A 17,941-nucleotide genomic window follows, 5' to 3' on the forward strand; every position below is an offset into this window, starting at 1 on the left:
AATTGTCTCTGTACTTACATATAGTATTTTAACTGTTCATGTTCGGGATGAATAAATTGTGACGTCAGCGAGGCGCGCCATCCCGGATCAAAGATCGTTTCGCTTCGACTCGCCATTGCACTGGGATATTCTGGTAGGGCTGTCATTTTAATATTTTATAGTAGATACATTACATTATACGATGCATTATATCATAGTATTGTATTGTCAGAACCATACTGTAATTAATTATATAAATATATTTTTCTAATACATTGTAATCTAAGTATACTAAATACATATAGATCTACTTTAATTTGATTTCATAATTCTCTTTAGAAGTTACCTACAGTTAGCAAAAATTTTGTCAATGTATGATTTCTAAATATTTTAAAAATTATATCACTTCACAACTATCTTTTTATAAAAAGCTTTTTAATAATATAGCTTACAAATTTAATTACAAAAAAGTTCAATGACATTATTAACCTTAATAATAATACTGCCATTCTCTTCATCCATATTGTCTTTGTCTTTGAAATTAAATCATATTTATGAGTGTGTATGGACTGCAGTAATTCGCCATCTCCTAACATTAAAAAAAAGATAATTAAGGGGAAAGAATTAATAACACCTTGAAAAACTTTTTAAAGATAAGTAACCCTTTGTTACAATTACTTGAATTATCACGAATTTTTTTTTAATTCAAAGATAATTACCAACTTATGTGACTAAAGTTTATATAAATAACGGGCGATCGTCATACTGATCAATGTATTAGAAGCATATGTTTACATATATATGTGTAAATAAAATATTATTTGTATGAATATCGTATACAATAATTAACAAAATATTCAAAGGAATTTATAACGTATATCAGTATCACAGAAATAACTTAATTCCGGCAAGTAATAGAACGCGAGTATAAATTATACGCGTTTGCTTTTCTGCGAATGTGGTTTGCTGGTGATAAAGAAACCTATTTATAATTTAAACCTATGTTTCCCGGAAGTGGCAACCCTGCAACCAAGCCAATGTCCTGTACCTAAGCGGAGTACAGAACAACATTGTGATGATTTAACAGGCACTCGCAACGAGCGAAAATAGTCCTTTCCTCTCTCAAGCCTGAAATATTGGCTTTGTACTTCAAGTTAATGACAGTGTACCTATTTGCGAGCCTTACTTGAGTATTGTCTCAACTCTCAAGATTTGACTCATAGACATTTAAACAGATACTTACTATATGTGCTTAAGTAGAAATAAACATGTCTTTTATCAAAATAAACATATAAACATAATTTGATCTCTTGAATTGTCCATTTTTTATATATTTTTATATATATATATATATATATATATATATATATATATACATTTGTTAAAAAGTATATATACAGATATTAATTTATTAAATATTTAAGAGTGTAGGTATGCACTTTTGAAAATTGTTTATGAAAATTTTTAGATGATTTCCATATTATTATATGTATTTCAGTACGAACGTTTTTAATTATTTCCAGTAAAACTTGGCTATTTCATGACGTCAGATACCTAAGCGTGTTCTACGTTAATTTAACACCGAAACAATTTTAATAAGCGTAGATACGTTATTGAGATTTTGTCTTTATTAACCAACGTGCGTGCTAGCTCATAATTTTGACATTGAAGATTTTTACGTTCACATTTTATAGTACCTATGTAATTATCTAAATATAAAAATCTTTCACCATAGATCTATAGATGTGTACAATACATACAATATATGCCTGTATAAACTAATTATTATCCAATCTTTAATAAGAACGCATTTTTACCTTGCTAATTATAACGCTTTTTGTTAAGGAAGTTCTTTATTTAAATACGTAGAACTAAGTGACAGAATTGAGTTTTCGAATTTCGAACTTAAAATTATTTTAAGAACGCGCGCGCATTTTACGATGATTCGCGATTTATGAGCCAATAAACTACGATGTCGCACACACTCCACGACAGTTCTACTAGATCTTAATGTTCATTTAATTGATATAAAACACAATGCTCAATAATTCATTCTTCTACAACGTAACTTATTGGTTTCTTATATGCATTTCAATAAAATTAATAAAAATTATAATAAGGTCATAAAAATAAAATTAACAACGAATCTTGTCAGAGAAAAAAAAATAGAGAGGTTTGAGTACTTCTTGTAAAGAGTTTTCTTTAAATGTGCCTGAGCCAGTGTAACTGCTACTTGTTACTACTTCTCTAAGAACTCGAACTACAGCGTGGGTACAAAAATTTAAACACATAATTCTATTGACCCTACCTACCCTTTTCATAAATAACATCCTTGCTCAAAAAACATTATAATTCATATGCTGGCCCTTAATATTCTCCCGCAGGCAAGCATTAATCAAATTCTACTTAAAACTGGTTTCCACAAAGGCGAGCAGGTTTATACAAAGTTAAATAAAATATAAGCAGCGGCATTCCATAAGATTTATTTCGGAGAAAAAAGGGAGGTAAGGTAAGAGCCAGGTCTTGTCGCAGTATGTTTATAGTCGGCCGATGTCGGCTCACAATGTACGGCACTAATTAATGCTATGCCGTCACCCTCTACGATATATTGCGCTTGTGCCGACGTTTCAACTTCAGTTTTATTTTTCTAACGCCTGCCCGAAGTCGATCCACTTAAAGTGACTTATTGAGCTAAAGTTTAAAATAAACGTTGTTCGTAAGAATATTAACATTGCTACTTTAATCCTGACTTCCATTTAATAATAGAAAAACAATGTTAATTAATTCAATGGATAAGTAGTTCGTATGGTTAGCAATCTGATCCTTATCAGACCCTGGGAAACTGTGGTCGTCCTATTAAAAAGTGTTGTACAGGTACACAATATAACGAAATTTCCTCGCGACACAAAGCAAGAGAGAATAATGGAACCCAGCTGACGGGAGGTGCCTTAACGTTCGTTGTCATGGAAACGGTGCGAAGGGTGGCCAACCTGCCTTGCTAACATATTGCCGTACCCAACAAAAAACGGATCAACTCGCCCCATCTTACACAGATTTTAGACTCTACCCCATAAACCAGAAGGATCCCTTTCACGCTTCATCAAACACCACTTACGACCTTTCTCTTTAATGACATTATTGGGATGCGTGTATTGTGTTTCGGGTTCCATCTTTGCTTTTTAAAATTAGAATAGCTGTATCTATCTCTTTTATACGCACTCTGACTGCTATTCTATCTACTCTAACCGCACTTGTATAATTATTCTATTCTCTATTTATGACATTTTAAACAGTTTTTAAGTTTTTGTTGAAATAAGCATGGACCGTAAATGTTATTACGGCCGTAAAAAGGCAGTTACTGTAATTTATTGCTCATGTAAATGTGCTATTCGACTTTTGGGCGAGTCACATGATTTATACTTGGATGCATATTTTTTAACACATTAAGCATTAAAATATTATTTGGATTTACGCTGCAAGATTACTTTGTATTTCTGTTTTTTCTTTAGTACTTATTTACGTCGTACATATATGCTTATGTAACAATTTAGGTATCATGTTACGTACATCTAATAAATGTATTGTATATATTATTTTATTTTAATTCGTTCATAAGTTTACGTTAATTAAATTTTCTTGTATGTGAGATAACGTTAAAATTATCTACAAAATTTCCCATAGACCCACTGGTAAAGTGTTCTTATCTGACTGTGGAAATCAATTCTAATACATTTTAATTAATTGGAATAGTTTGTATCTAATAAAGATCACACAAATCTTGGGTGTTATCGGCCCCTAAAACGAGAATGTTCTAATTATTGTCACCTTAATTACAAACGTATAGTTAATAGACTGACTTTCATTTCATAATTATACACACCTTTAAGGTCTGAGAAGGGAAAATTGATAAAAAAATATACTCGAACTAAGGTAATGTCTTCTTTCTTTTCAAAATTTTTTACTTTCTTAATTAATGATGATCTAAATTACTATCGATAGATGTGTAGCTATAGTATATCTTTCATTATCATGAACGAAAAAAGCCTACATAAAATAGATATTTCATAGTAGAAACTCAATTAGTAGAAACGGAAATGCGTCTACTTCAACTATGGTAATAAGCATATCACGACTTCGCGACATTGCAACTGTTCAGTAGAGATCGTAAGCGAAACATGTCAATCTTTCCCCCACAAGCATTGCTTCTATATCTTTTTGCATCGTAAAGTGATCAGGTGATACATAGATTTTGTGAATATATTTGTTGGAATAGATTTATTGTGTGTTGGGAAGCAAGACTGTATATCATTGTTCATTGTTTCTCTTATGACTTATGCCAATTCATTTTTTTTTAAATATTATTTATTTATTTTACACTTTATTGCACCATCTATAGAGTAGTAAATACATTTAACTGTAATGAGAAATGATACAAAAGGCGGCCTTATCGCTAAGTAATCTCTTCCAGACAACCTTTGTGTAGAGAACATTGAGAAAAGAAAGAAAAACAAAGGGTAGGTGAAGCACTACTGTATGTAAACAAGTAAATACAAATACTGATATATCATATAGATCAAATATAAATAATTATAATAATAGTTGCAAAATTCTGTATATGTAATAGAAAAGTAACTTATTCCGAAATTCTTAAAAGGAATTTAGTGACGAGTTCACAAGACGAACTTAAATCTTTTCAGACTTATCTGACCACTTATCTAACTTTAAAAAACCCCAACCCCAACAAAATCTTCTAAGACTTATATCATATATGTCACATATTGCATAAAAAAAATAATAAGAATACTGTTGATTAGTCCTTCAGCGTCCTCTTATAATACTGAGATCGTTTCTTAAGATTGAACGGCTTGTGTGTCAATTTTAAATTTTCGGCGTAATTCCCCGAAACCGAGTTCGATTGTGGCAAAATTAGTTATTTTGATTTAAAAACTAAACTACTCAATTGATTTAAAAAAAAATCATAAAACCAATCTGCAAATACATTCTTTCAGATAAAGACTTTTCACCATCGGTTTAAAACTGTCGGAGTTAGAAGATAACAAGCATACAAAAAGAACCAAATTGAGAAGCTCCTTCTTTTTGAAATCGGTTAAAAATATGTAGATAGGCTTGTCATCTATAACATTCGAATCATATATTCTTGTAATTGATGAAACGTGCAAATCATGTATCAAGCGACAAGATTTGCTAACCAGCAATTACACCAATTAATTGACGTTATTCATATTTAAATGTAAGCAACTTATTAAAAAATTAGAACAGTCTATTACTAAAATTTACACACGAACATAAATTAAATTAGTAAATAAATTCAAAACTCAAATTATTATGTCGTATATCAAATTAATTGCGTTAATTTACAATCTACATTACATTTATAACTGTTCCTGTTCGGTACTTTAATGTCTTAAAAAATGAAATTAATAAATCCTCTACATAATTAGTAGAATATCAAAAATGACCTATACGGACTACTTTCAGTAACCTTAATAAATTAGTGGAGGCCAACAAACGCACACATTATAATGGTCAAAAGAAAGAATAATAAATGTCAAAAGTATTATTTACTAACAATTAAAACTGCATTTTTAATTGTAGGTGTTTATTTACCTCAATCTTACTCATTTATTTGTTATGTACTCGTATATCCCAAAAGAAAAGGTTAGTAATAAGATTAATACTTCAAGTAATGGAGTTTAAGAATAAGTATTAAAATAATCCATTAGCCGTATCTATACATTTTAAACGCGACGAGGTACCCACCTTAGGCCGGCCTACACTACGATCAAACATTCCGAGACATGCCGTTGGTTCGCTATCAACTTTATACAGATGGGACGACTATTTATCTTACCTTATTTATTGGCTGCCTCTAAAACCTGTTTGAAACTCGATCGGAGGTAAATAACTATGTATGCCGGCCTTTTAATCTGTATGTGGAGTGTAAGTACGTGAGAAATAAGGCAATTAAACTTTCTGTTGATAAATTGACAGTGAGATATAAAGTTAAAAAATTTTAACAAGTAACCTTCGTTATTTGTTATTGAATATTTTTGTCGTGGATAAAGGGTTAACTTTCACAAATTCCAAGAAAGTTATTTCACATGAACAAACGTAAAGGAGACACCTTACAAAGCATTAGAAAGTTGCGCAACCCTTCTTTACGCATCCCTGATTTTTTGTAGTGATTTCTTATAAAACGAACACTATTGTTTGCGGATCGTTTGCCGCTAACCCTTTCCGTTATTTTTTACTCTAAAGAAATTGTTTTAATATAGATACATGCAGTTGTTTTATAGATTACAAATTTGTTACCTAGCAAAAGTATTTTATTATCGCCAACTATTAGTAGTACATTTCTTCTGAGCTTTTAAAGAACTGACAATTAATCTACTTTGAGGTTGGTCTCAGTAGCGGATAACTCTAAAATTAACTTTAGTGTTGTAATAAAATATTAATGAGCCATTAAAATCTAAGATGGTATAAAAGTGAAATTTAATGATCGCGCTCGGAAGCCTTCGCGCTGCGAATTCAACCGCGACTTGCATGTCTGTTGATATATGTTGCAATAACTCGATTTTAAGCCCCTATAATATAACTGTAAATAACAATAATTATGTGTGACTGAGTTTTTTACACTGAGAACTTTTATTGTCACCGTTACTTTAAATAACGATGGGCATCCTCTTTATCAGGAAACTTTATCGAAGTCGACTATAAATTGTACTTTCTTTTGTTTCCAGGGCCAAATGGGTGTCCACGAAGGCGGGGGCGACAGACCTACACGAGGTTCCAAACATTAGAGCTAGAAAAGGAATTCCACTTTAATCACTACCTGACACGCCGGCGCAGGATAGAGATTGCACATGCACTGTGCCTCACGGAGCGACAGATAAAGATATGGTTCCAAAATCGACGCATGAAATTAAAGAAAGAACTGCGCGCTGTGAAAGAGATAAATGAGCAGGCTCGCAGGGAGAGGGAAGAGCAAGATAGAATGAAGCAGCAACAGCAGGAGAAACAGGCGAAGCTGGAGGGCCAGCATCACGGGCACCACGTCACCCACCATCACGACCCTATGAAGATGCCTATCGATAAAGGCTCCAACGACCTCCTCAAAGTGAATAAAGTCCCGACGTAAGGTGCTTATGACACCGCATAGGAAATCTTGACTGATCCTGTATCATATAGTGTGAATACATGAATGGAAGTGTTGCGTCCATACGGACCTGCGGGCAACGTTTAGTCGTTTCGTATCCACTAGTTTTATGTTTTGCGGCTGATTATTAGAAGTGTTGCCTCGTTATGGAGGCGTTCCGTGACTCTATTATAATTAATGTTCCTTTAGTGCGGAGGACTTGCCTACGTGTCGTTCGCTGGGTGGACAGGCTGGTGATGTGCTTTAAGCATTTATTTTGTTGCCATAACCACACCTTGTATTGCAATAATATTTTACTAAAATTTACAAAAAACTTTAGATTCGCTCTAAGATTTACATAGAAGCCCGAGTGAACTTCGGTATTGTTAGTTAAGATTTTAAATCTGTGAATCTCATAGTATTTATTGCTACCACTTACTCTAATCCATTATGTTATATTTTTATTATTAGATATTATATTATGTACATTTTGATGTATATTTTATTATTTGTCCGCTTATAGCGGACTGGTTATGTTTTATCCGTCACATTTTTTTATGATTGTGAAATTTGTTGTATTTTATCAGTTGATTTCAAAAAGAGTTACTTTTATTTTGACCAGATTGTGATTCATTTCAGTAGTTTAAGTCCGAAAATTGTTGTATCATTTTGAGCTTTTAATTTTGATAGGTGTACTATGGACAAATATTAATTATTACCTGCATAGCTAATTCCGTAAGAACATAAAGTGTATATTTAAAACAAAATACGTATGGAAGTACAATTGCGAATAGGTCGTCATAACGTTCGTTGTGTTTTATATTTTCTGTCTATCAGAAATAATAATATTGATATTAAGCGGTATTTTTTGATAGTTCTAATTAAAGAATACCATGTCCAATCGAAATAGAACAAGAACAAATAGAACAAAAATAATAATAACGGATCGGAACAGCATGCGTGCGGTATGTCGTCCACGAATCCCAAGTCATCTGATGTTCAAAATTATATACGTAACGATGATACATATAATAAATTACAATAATGTGACTAAATATAAATTTTACACGTAATATTAAAGTTGAGTAGTATAAGTGTATTATACATAGTTAAATAGGTTCGACTTTGTATGGAGTATTTGCTAAGAACATTAATAGGTAGATACATAACTTACTAAGGTAGAATAAACAGTGGTCACAAGCTTTTTAGTCACATTTCGTATATGTCAATATTATTCTTGTGTTTTTCCTTACAGACAGATCGTATATTATCTATAGAACAGGCTGTATTTTTTACGAAGCTCATAGAAATTTATCGGCTGAGTAAGTTAACGCGTCTACCAACAGCCTATAAACTCAAGTATTACTAGAGCTAAAAGACATATGTTTTTTTAGAACAATCTTCTATACAATTGTAACTTAATTTTGGCCACACGTAGATACATTTCCGTTCGCTTTCGATTTCGATTGTGCCAAAATATAATATTTAGCATTTACCTACACTATAACTACCTATATGTTTCTACCGCGTCCATACGTTTGTTTTACTCGAATACGTAATATCTGAACAAAATTAGAAATTTAAAATTAGTCTTGATAGTCACCATTATACGTAAATTAATGTCAGGGTAGATTTAAAAGAATAAATAAATAAATAGATATCTGTATTAAAAATGGAATCTTCGCTTAATTTTGATGAATCACCTCTCAATATCTGTCCACTGTGTTATTCGTAAAATATAGAAATCAATGTCGTGATATCATTAGAAGAGATTTTAAGTCGTCGGTAGATTTAAGATATTCATGAGACACGAATCATTCTTCCCATTCCCACCATTTATTTAAACATCTACATATATCTTGATATTAAATTGAAATCTCTACCCAAGGAAAATATTATTTTCTCCATTAAAATATAGTTGGAAATTATGTTATAATAGTCAATTAGTCATTTAAATTAATGTTGTATTGAAAAAAAATTAAACAAAGGTGCAATAATTAAACGATGTATGTAAGACGTATTTCGCTGGTATTTCTTTTAGACGAGAACAATTAAAGAGGTACATAATATCATACTAGCAGAGATTTGGCATATATAACAAAATAATATAATTTCTATTGTTGTCGATTTCGCCATATTATTAACAATTTTCAAGCATAAAAATAACATACTGAAGATATAAGGTTGTCGTTAGTCATAAAGTTTTATCCCATCTTATTTTAAAATATAAAATCGAGAATCAAAATCGAACAAAATGTACTTAAGTAACTTTGGTATAAGTAGGCTTTATAAATTATAATGCATAGTTATAATACCGTAGAAACTTGTCATAAAAATATAAGCGTATGAATCCGGTCGTTAGTGTTTGAGAAAAATAAACGCCTATGAAACTGTTTAGTATCGTTTGGGATTACTATAAGCAAAGATCTAATTTTATCTGTATGCATTGGATTATTCCAATATGGGACGTGCACAAAATGCATTGAAGTTAAACAAAATAAACAAAAAAATAAACACAATTTGTGTATACGAATTTAATTGTTACTTATGCATTTATACACTATGTTTAATAGTTATTTTGTTCCTTTAATTATTTGCTTCTAACGAACATTGTTTTTATGGGAATGTGCAAATTAGAAACCAGTGGTTTTCAAGGTTGTAAATTGGTAGCGCCGGCTTAATCGACCATTAAGTTTGGCCCAACAATAGGTAAAACTTATAACATAGTATCGATACTTGTGCATGAACGTCCATTGATTTACGACAGGTTCTCTTTATTGTTTCTGCCTCGTAAAGAACTGTAATTCATGTGAAACAATGAGCAATTTGCTAAATAGATTATATACGTCCTCCATCCGTAATGCTGTCTTGCCATATTGCTAGTATTTTTGTAGACTGGTGAGGTATACATATCTTACTAATCGAATGTATATCTCAATACTTATACGTAGCTTCGTTATGCAAGTACATTATAGTGCGGAATTAGTAAGTTGTTCACTGTGATTTAGCACATTACTTACTTCAAAGCAAAACAGTATATCTTGATCAGCTTACAGGTATACCTTTCTATAGTTATACCAGTGCAATGTTGTGCACACTTAACTATTTTTACTTGCTTAACGAAGCGTCCGAATTAATATTCTTTTTAATTAACATCCCTTAAAAGTTTTTCCTCAATTTATCATCTCATTTAACTTGTTTATTAAGTTTAAACTCATTGTTGCGTTGTAAAGTTACTCCATTTAAACGTGTTAACAATGACAAGACTTCCGTTCTCTTAGTTCAAATTAATCTATCAATATTGTCTTAATATAAATGTAGCTATGTATGTATGTACCTATATCTATATTTTTGAATATAGAAATTAAAATCGTCTTAAAATAAGTAACTGTAAATAGTTGTGAAAGTTTATGTGGCGCATTATTTTTTGTTTACATTATTTTTGTTTATGTTATGTATTTATGTATTGAGATTTGTGTCATAAATGCTTGACCATGATATTTTGATATCTTGTAAATTAAAAAGCTACAAATACGTGTTTTGGCCAAAAAGAACAAAAACTAAATTCTTTATAAGACCAGCTATTCTCAGTATTACGAGAGAATTTGTATTTTCTTTAACAGTGTTGAATGCATTTATTTTAATTAACGTACACAGGTCAATTTGTACTGGTATCTATTGAATTCAGTAAGAAACTGCAGTGCAGTAGGCACACATAAGTGGTCTATAGATAAACAATCTATAGGTACTTACTTTTATTACAAGAGATATCACAAAATTGTGGTCAAACGTGATCTATGATACGATTCAACGTGACTGTGTCGTGGTATATAAGCAAATAGTTGGGTGATGTATATGAAGCCCGCATTGAATATTGTAATATTAATTTCAAAAATTCAAGAGAATAAAGAGTTAATAAAATAATGGCTATTTAATTTGTTTGTTTTATGATACGATTTCTATCTATATACTCATACCTACCCATATTCCCCCTCCATTATACGGATAGCAGCTATAATTAAGAGAAAAGTGTCTTTGTGTATCAAAAATTTATTAAAATTACTCCAGCCAGTAAATTATGACCGGTAACAAATATTTGCCGATAATAAAAACATTTAATAAAATATTATAAGAAAAATTATAATTACTTAAAAAAATTGCATCTTATATAAAAAGATACTATTTCAAATTATTATTGATGACTATTTCTATTATGTGTATCTTTACTTATTTTTTTTATTTAATCATCATAATATTAACTGTCCGCTGTTAAACATAGGCTTCCCCTATAAGGGAAGGTTTTGCCAGTAGTTGTCATGCTTGGCAGGCAGCTAACAACAGCAGTTAGACTTTGGTGATGTTTTAAAAAGAACACTGCTGCCCATCCCTTGACCATTAAGTTCCCTTAGTCGCCTCTTACGATACCCACAGAAAAAAGGAGTGGCCTATTCTATATACGACTGTACACTTATTATCGTTATTACGATATTATTTTGTTGTCAAAAATACTTTGTCGATAATAATAATATTCCAAAACTTAAAGAATTTAAAAATATTATTTAATTTCTGAAAAAAGTACTGCAAAAGTAAATATAAGTTAATTTTCCCAACAAAGTTAATTTTCATAGAGTTTGTCATATCGTCCGGAATGCTTGAACTATTTTCTTTTATATTTTACAACCCTTATTAAAAAAAAAACCTGTAATCTGGAATCGTGTGACATTTAAGGATTCTGATCTCCAATATAGGACAAACACTTTTGTGTGTACTCTTGCGTTACGCAATATCATCACTGGACCGGTTTTGATATATTTTTTTACAATCTATTTAAATTATTTTAAGTTATATGTAAATTTTGTTATAGTTGAAATGGCTGGTATTATTCAGATCTTATGCGAAATTTACGACATATAGAAAATAATGGGTAAAATTCATTATAACAATAATAAAATGCATAGAAAAACGATTTGAGACGCTCATACACTAACTCAGTATGGCACTATTTTTTCAGTTTCACTTAACCAGAGGGAGACTTTGTACAAACGTCGTCTGCTTAGGTATCTCTGTCCCATTCGTGTTTCAACTGTGAAGCAGTTATGTTTGCATAGCTATGTTTCGATTTAAAGGGTAGGATATGGCATGAATTTACTGGGTACAGAGGAATAACACTTGAGTCCTCAGGAATGGCAACGCATGGGGGGTATCATGGACGAAACAGTATTCTCTGTTATGTCCATGGTACTGCACATGTATATAGGCGACGGTTACCACTTTCCATCAGGTGGGCCGTTAACTTGTTTGCCATTCTAAGTTGTATATAAAAAAAAGTTTCACACGTGATTTTCCCTGTGTACAGTATAAACAGCCTTTATCCTTATATCAATTTCTTGTCCATTATATATCGTGTTAAAATTATATTAAATATGTTCTATTTATGTATTGAAAATGTTTAATTATTACTATTCGTCACTATGTATTAGAATAAAGTAACTGAATAGATACATGTTAATATACATAAATGTTTATATAGTTTATACCATTGAAAAACTATGACTACTACTATAACTGTAATATAAAACCTAACCTACAGGGAGACTAAAGAGTAAAAGAGTAAAGAGTATCCTAAGTACTGAAGATATTTATTAGTGCCGCAAAGCTACTACAGTCAGTTACTCTATGGATAACCAAGCAACTAAAAGTAAAAGATATAAAGCATAGACGACCTAAAATTAAATCACAATATTCAACAAATCTAGGAAGATAGACCGTGCGTTATCTAAGGAAGAGTTAAGGCCCTGTAACTTTCGTGTGTGTGTATAAGACGAGTTTTGAAAGTGATTTAAGTTAGTATGTAAGTCGCGCGTATTCGATTTTTAAATTGATTTAGAACAGGCGGAACTGCGAAACAAAACAATAAAGTTATTATAATGCAATGAAGATAGGTAGGTTGGTAAATACTTGATTTCAGCGTTGCCAGATTGTTTTTTTCACAATTTTGGATGAAAATTTTTCTATTCGCATAATTTTGTGGAAATCAAATTGTTGAAGAAATTTTAGAAAAAAATTGAAATCTGCCTGAAGATATTTGGGTAATTTTTTTTTGGAAATTTTAGGTAATAGTAGTTAGAAATAAACTATGTTCAGGTATGTGGTACATAATTGTAGGAAAATATATGCCTGAATATATTGAAAGAAAGAAGAGGAAAAAAATAGAAAGAGAAGGAGTGACCTTCTTTTTTCGTCGTTTATTTTGTGGCATTGTGGTACATGGCAAAACGAAGTGAGAAACGATAGAACTTTGTGATAAGGTAAAAATTCTGAAAATCACATCGATTTCGATACAATCTTTCAAAACAATATTTGACGTTTGGGTTAAAATAAAAATTCGCATCCGGCAACCCTGCTTTATTTTATTATTGCAAGCTCAAAATATTATAAATACGTATCAATAACGTATCATCAATATTACCAGATTTACCATACTTATATAGTATCTTTTTTTATCTTTTTTTATTTAGAGGCTTTTATCCTATAAGGATATGTCAGCCTTATCATACCCTAATTTTAAAAAATACATCACATACTTAAAACATTTATACATAAATAAATAATACATAATACCTTAGTAGTCTATTTTGATAAAGGGAATTATTGATAAAAAATACAAGTATAGTAATTAAAGATTTTGCCATTCCGGAATGTGGTTCTGTGAGTATATTTGAAAATAAACCAATCTCCTGTCTATTGTGACTATATTTCTGTATCAATACTTCCCTTTGTGTTTTGTCTTTCGTACATTCAGATATCATATGGTGAACATCATCCAATGTGTTACAAATATCACAATTCGGATTATTAACTTTTTTCATAAGAAAAGCAAATTTTGCATTTGGATAATGTCCTGAGCGTAATCTAAGAGTTGTTACTTATATAGTATCGATTTAGTATGTTCATCGTGATCGCTGCCATTAGGCGGTCGGGTTTTTTCTTACAAAATATAAATTAAATATGTATTTTAAAGTAAGGAATAGGAATCAACTTTTACATATTTTATGGGCATCAGTATACTATATTTTTTAATGAGAGACAACCCACGACGTATTTTCTTATATATCAAAATAGAGCTTATTTAATATTTCATTTGATATTAAATAAAACAAATTCGAAAATACATTTCGCACATAGTAAGAAGTAATATCATGTAAACAAAATAAAGCTGTCATTTCAGGATAACAACGAAGTTTCAGAAAACTACTACTGCCGGATCGTTGCAATATTAAATATGAGCATTTTCTTTTGTGTATGTATATATACAGCTATAGTACAACTTGCAAAATTATAGGCATTGTGAACATTTATCATTGTAGAAAACGTAACAATGGACTTGCCCTCGTGTTGCTGAGCTCATTGAACATTATTCTGAGATTGCAGGGGGCGAGCAACGTACCGGATTCTCAAGAAATAATGTGGTATTTAATATTATCGGATATCTACTCGTAAATTAACACCAAGCCTTGGTTTCAGCATACTTACATCTTCAATGAGGTACAGATTATAGCATAAAATTATTTTTAACACCTATGTATATTTTATATATAATTAAGTACAATTCTTGTAAATGACAAATGCTCATAAAATTCCCTTACACATATAGATATAATAATATAATGTTATATATTAAATTGACAAAATAAAATAAAATAAAAAACTATATAATTATAACTGAGGCTTTTAATCGATATAAAACTAGAACTCGTCATGTGGATATTTAATGTTGCCTTAGTGTGACTGGATCTCGCATATTTACTTTATATCGTAAACTTTACTTTTTCTTACTTTGAAAATTTGGATCTATTAGGTACTATTGCACGCTAGATCCTCTATCTCAAGATATATATTTTTTTTTAATTTTAATTTTATAATTAGGAGTAAAAACTTGACAACATTCAATTAAAGAAATCGGCAATTTCAACTAATACTAATTGCAATGTAGTACATTTTATTTGAATAAACTTATCATAATATAGATATATCGAGGTTTGCGTTCAATAACAATATTTAACAATATACACAAAATCTCTTTTAAAATTTTACAGTATTAAGTATTTAACTAAATCAACCCAAAACTTTTGTTTCAAAATATTAATTTATCATCAATAAACTAGTTGACACTTGAACAACGTTTATGTTTAAAAATATAGACTTATCGTCAAGAGTTTTCACATGCTATTTTTTTTCACAATCCTATCTATTTGGGTACATACTTAAGCGTTGTCTTGTCATAGCATACTTAAAACAATATTAATTCCCACCGTAACTAACGACCCCACTGTCGGCAAGTCCTTTTTTTTACAGTCGCTGTCTCATATTTCACTGTTAAAGAAAGAAAAACATAGCCCCTAATAGTTAAATGTCTCTAAATACCAATAACGTTTGTCGGATCCCCGCCAAAAACAAACCATGAGTTATATCCATAATGCCAATATATTCTGCCATTCCGCCATTTTCCATTCTCCACAGACAGTACTGCTGTCAAATAAATTTCAGTCCTACGGAATTCACAATAGGTGGGACCAATCTACACAAAATCGAAAATCGCCTGGCGTTCTCCTCTCTTTCAGAAGAAGAATGCACGCATAGAGGTGTTGCGTTTCAAGCGATTATATTCTTAATGTATAAACAATTTTTTGCCCCGACCTCTCGTTTGATACATTCGCCTTATACTTTTTGTTGATATTTTTTTGAGTACCCCTATCTTTTGACATTACCTTTATGGCGCCTGATATCTCGTAGAATGATCATAACCAATTCTAATGGTAGTTTAAACTCGCTTGCTACAACCAAAACAAATTCAGTTGCTATTAGATTAACTGTTATAGGAATTTAAATTGCTTTGACCTTTTGCGAACAATAATGTCGGGAAGTTAGTGCAGTAACATAATAGACGTGTTTCGTTAGAACTTCGTCACTTCTCAGCTATATATGCGCAATATTGCACCAGTAAAGTTGCTCAAACATCATTTGAGTTTGGGCACTAGTAGCCATTCTATTTTCTGTATGCTTGTATAAATGGCGTGGAAAATTAGTTCTACACTAATCAGTATGCATACTTTTTAATTGATGAACAAACGTGTTGCAGATTTTTAATTATGCGTCTGCATAATTATTGTAAGTCTGAAAGTGAGTTTGTTACTTTTTGGCATTTAATAGAGTCGGTTAATATAATAAAGCCAAATATTTGCATGCTTGATTTAAGTAGATTTTGAAACGTACTTTTGACTTAAAAGAAAAATGTTTTATACCTAAAATCGTAGTAAATAAAAGTATTATTATTATTAATTGTTGATGTAAAGATCCGATAGATACTAAAATGTGCGAACACATAAACACATCTCAAAAAATTTTAAATCGGAAGCATGGGGAGCAAATGGTAGATGATAAATTAAATTATATTTATTTTGTAAATAGCGTTTACATATACTTTTAAATAAAAACATTTGCCTCATATTGAAGAAAAAAAAAACTTGATTTGTATTGTATTTGTCTAGTTGAACGACAGTTAATTGAGTCTTTCAATGATAATTTTAACAACTAATCATGAAATATTCAATAGATTCAGAATCACGTAGAGGTTAAAGGCAAATTGCACATCAGTCAGTACTTTATTAGCCAGTAATTAGGTCAATCATGTTATAAAAATCCATACTAAATTAATTATTTACTTCACATTTATACCAAATAGTAACAGGATTTAGTTTATTTATGAAAACAGCTGAAATCCCATTTACCGGTGTGCTATTAAAGGCCGATGCGTTTGACGGTGTCGACTGGACCAATTTCATGGTCTGACGCTCCCCCTGCATCGGTGCTCCTCAATACGTGTCGTTCGCTTCATCCCCCATCGCTATTGGCGCAATTATCTATTATTTGTGTAGAAAAAATAACAAAATTAATTATTTATATTTTTTGTCTTATAACGAGAAAGGTAAAGATTTTCTAATGTTGCAGATGCTTATGAACGGCGGCAATTATTCACCATTAGGCGAGCCGCATGATCATTTGACCCCTATATTGTATAAAAAATATAAGTATATATGTATATAAACATAAATAAATAATTATTTTTATATAAGATAAAGTCATCTTAATATATCTAAGAAAAATTTTATTTATTCCTCAAAATAGTACCTACTACTGTAGTACCATATATAAAAAATAATAATATATTGCTGTCTTTTTTATTTTAATTTGAGCATGAGACGTTGACTATAATTAATAACATTTATAAATTTACACTTCAATCACTACTTTTTTATGTTACGCTTACAGAATAAAGACCTTTTTAATCATGTTATAAATATTACCTATATGTATCAGGTTAAACAATATTCTCATTTCTTTTCTTTTGTGAGGATCATCTCATTGAAATAATATGTGGTGGCCTATAGCGGAAATATAATAATTTTTATGGAGACATGAATAGTAGATATGTATTAAATACCTATAGAATACATTTTTATTCTTTGTTATAACAAAATTTTAAAGAAAGGCTAATATAATGTTCAAAAAAATTTACTTAAATCAATTTTATTCCTCGATACGTAATAGAAACTCGGTTGAATTGAACATGGCGACTGCGATCCGCGTGCAAACTATTCCGGATACGATAGAAAACTCGATTGTTTTATTTTATTTCGATTTTGCTTTTATTCTATTGAGGAAATTTCGCTGGGTGAATTCCCGATCGGAAAATTAGTATGGACTATAAAATTCGGACATTTTTAGACAACGTATGCGAGGTAAAAG

General features: G+C 30.7%; 1 protein-coding gene across 4 annotated transcripts in view; it reads left to right on the top strand.

Annotated features, from left to right (window-relative positions):
- LOC113518854 (homeobox protein abdominal-A homolog) overlaps positions 1-11,065 on the top strand; it is a 59,683-nt gene extending 48,618 nt beyond the window's left edge. For all 4 annotated transcript variants that reach the window (XM_026903870.3, XM_026903872.3, XM_026903871.3 and 1 more), the window contains exon 3: positions 6,741-11,065. In XM_026903870.3, the coding sequence (XP_026759671.1) occupies positions 6,741-7,138 (398 nt within the window). In that variant the 3' untranslated portion in view covers positions 7,139-11,065. The remainder of the gene's footprint in view (positions 1-6,740) is intronic.
- Positions 11,066-17,941: the final 6,876 nt, after the last annotated feature.

This window comes from Galleria mellonella, unplaced genomic scaffold, assembly GCF_026898425.1.
Source record: "Galleria mellonella isolate WM207_F2 unplaced genomic scaffold, CSIRO_AGI_GalMel_v1 utg159, whole genome shotgun sequence".
In the NCBI taxonomy this organism is placed as follows: domain Eukaryota; kingdom Metazoa; phylum Arthropoda; class Insecta; order Lepidoptera; family Pyralidae; genus Galleria; species Galleria mellonella.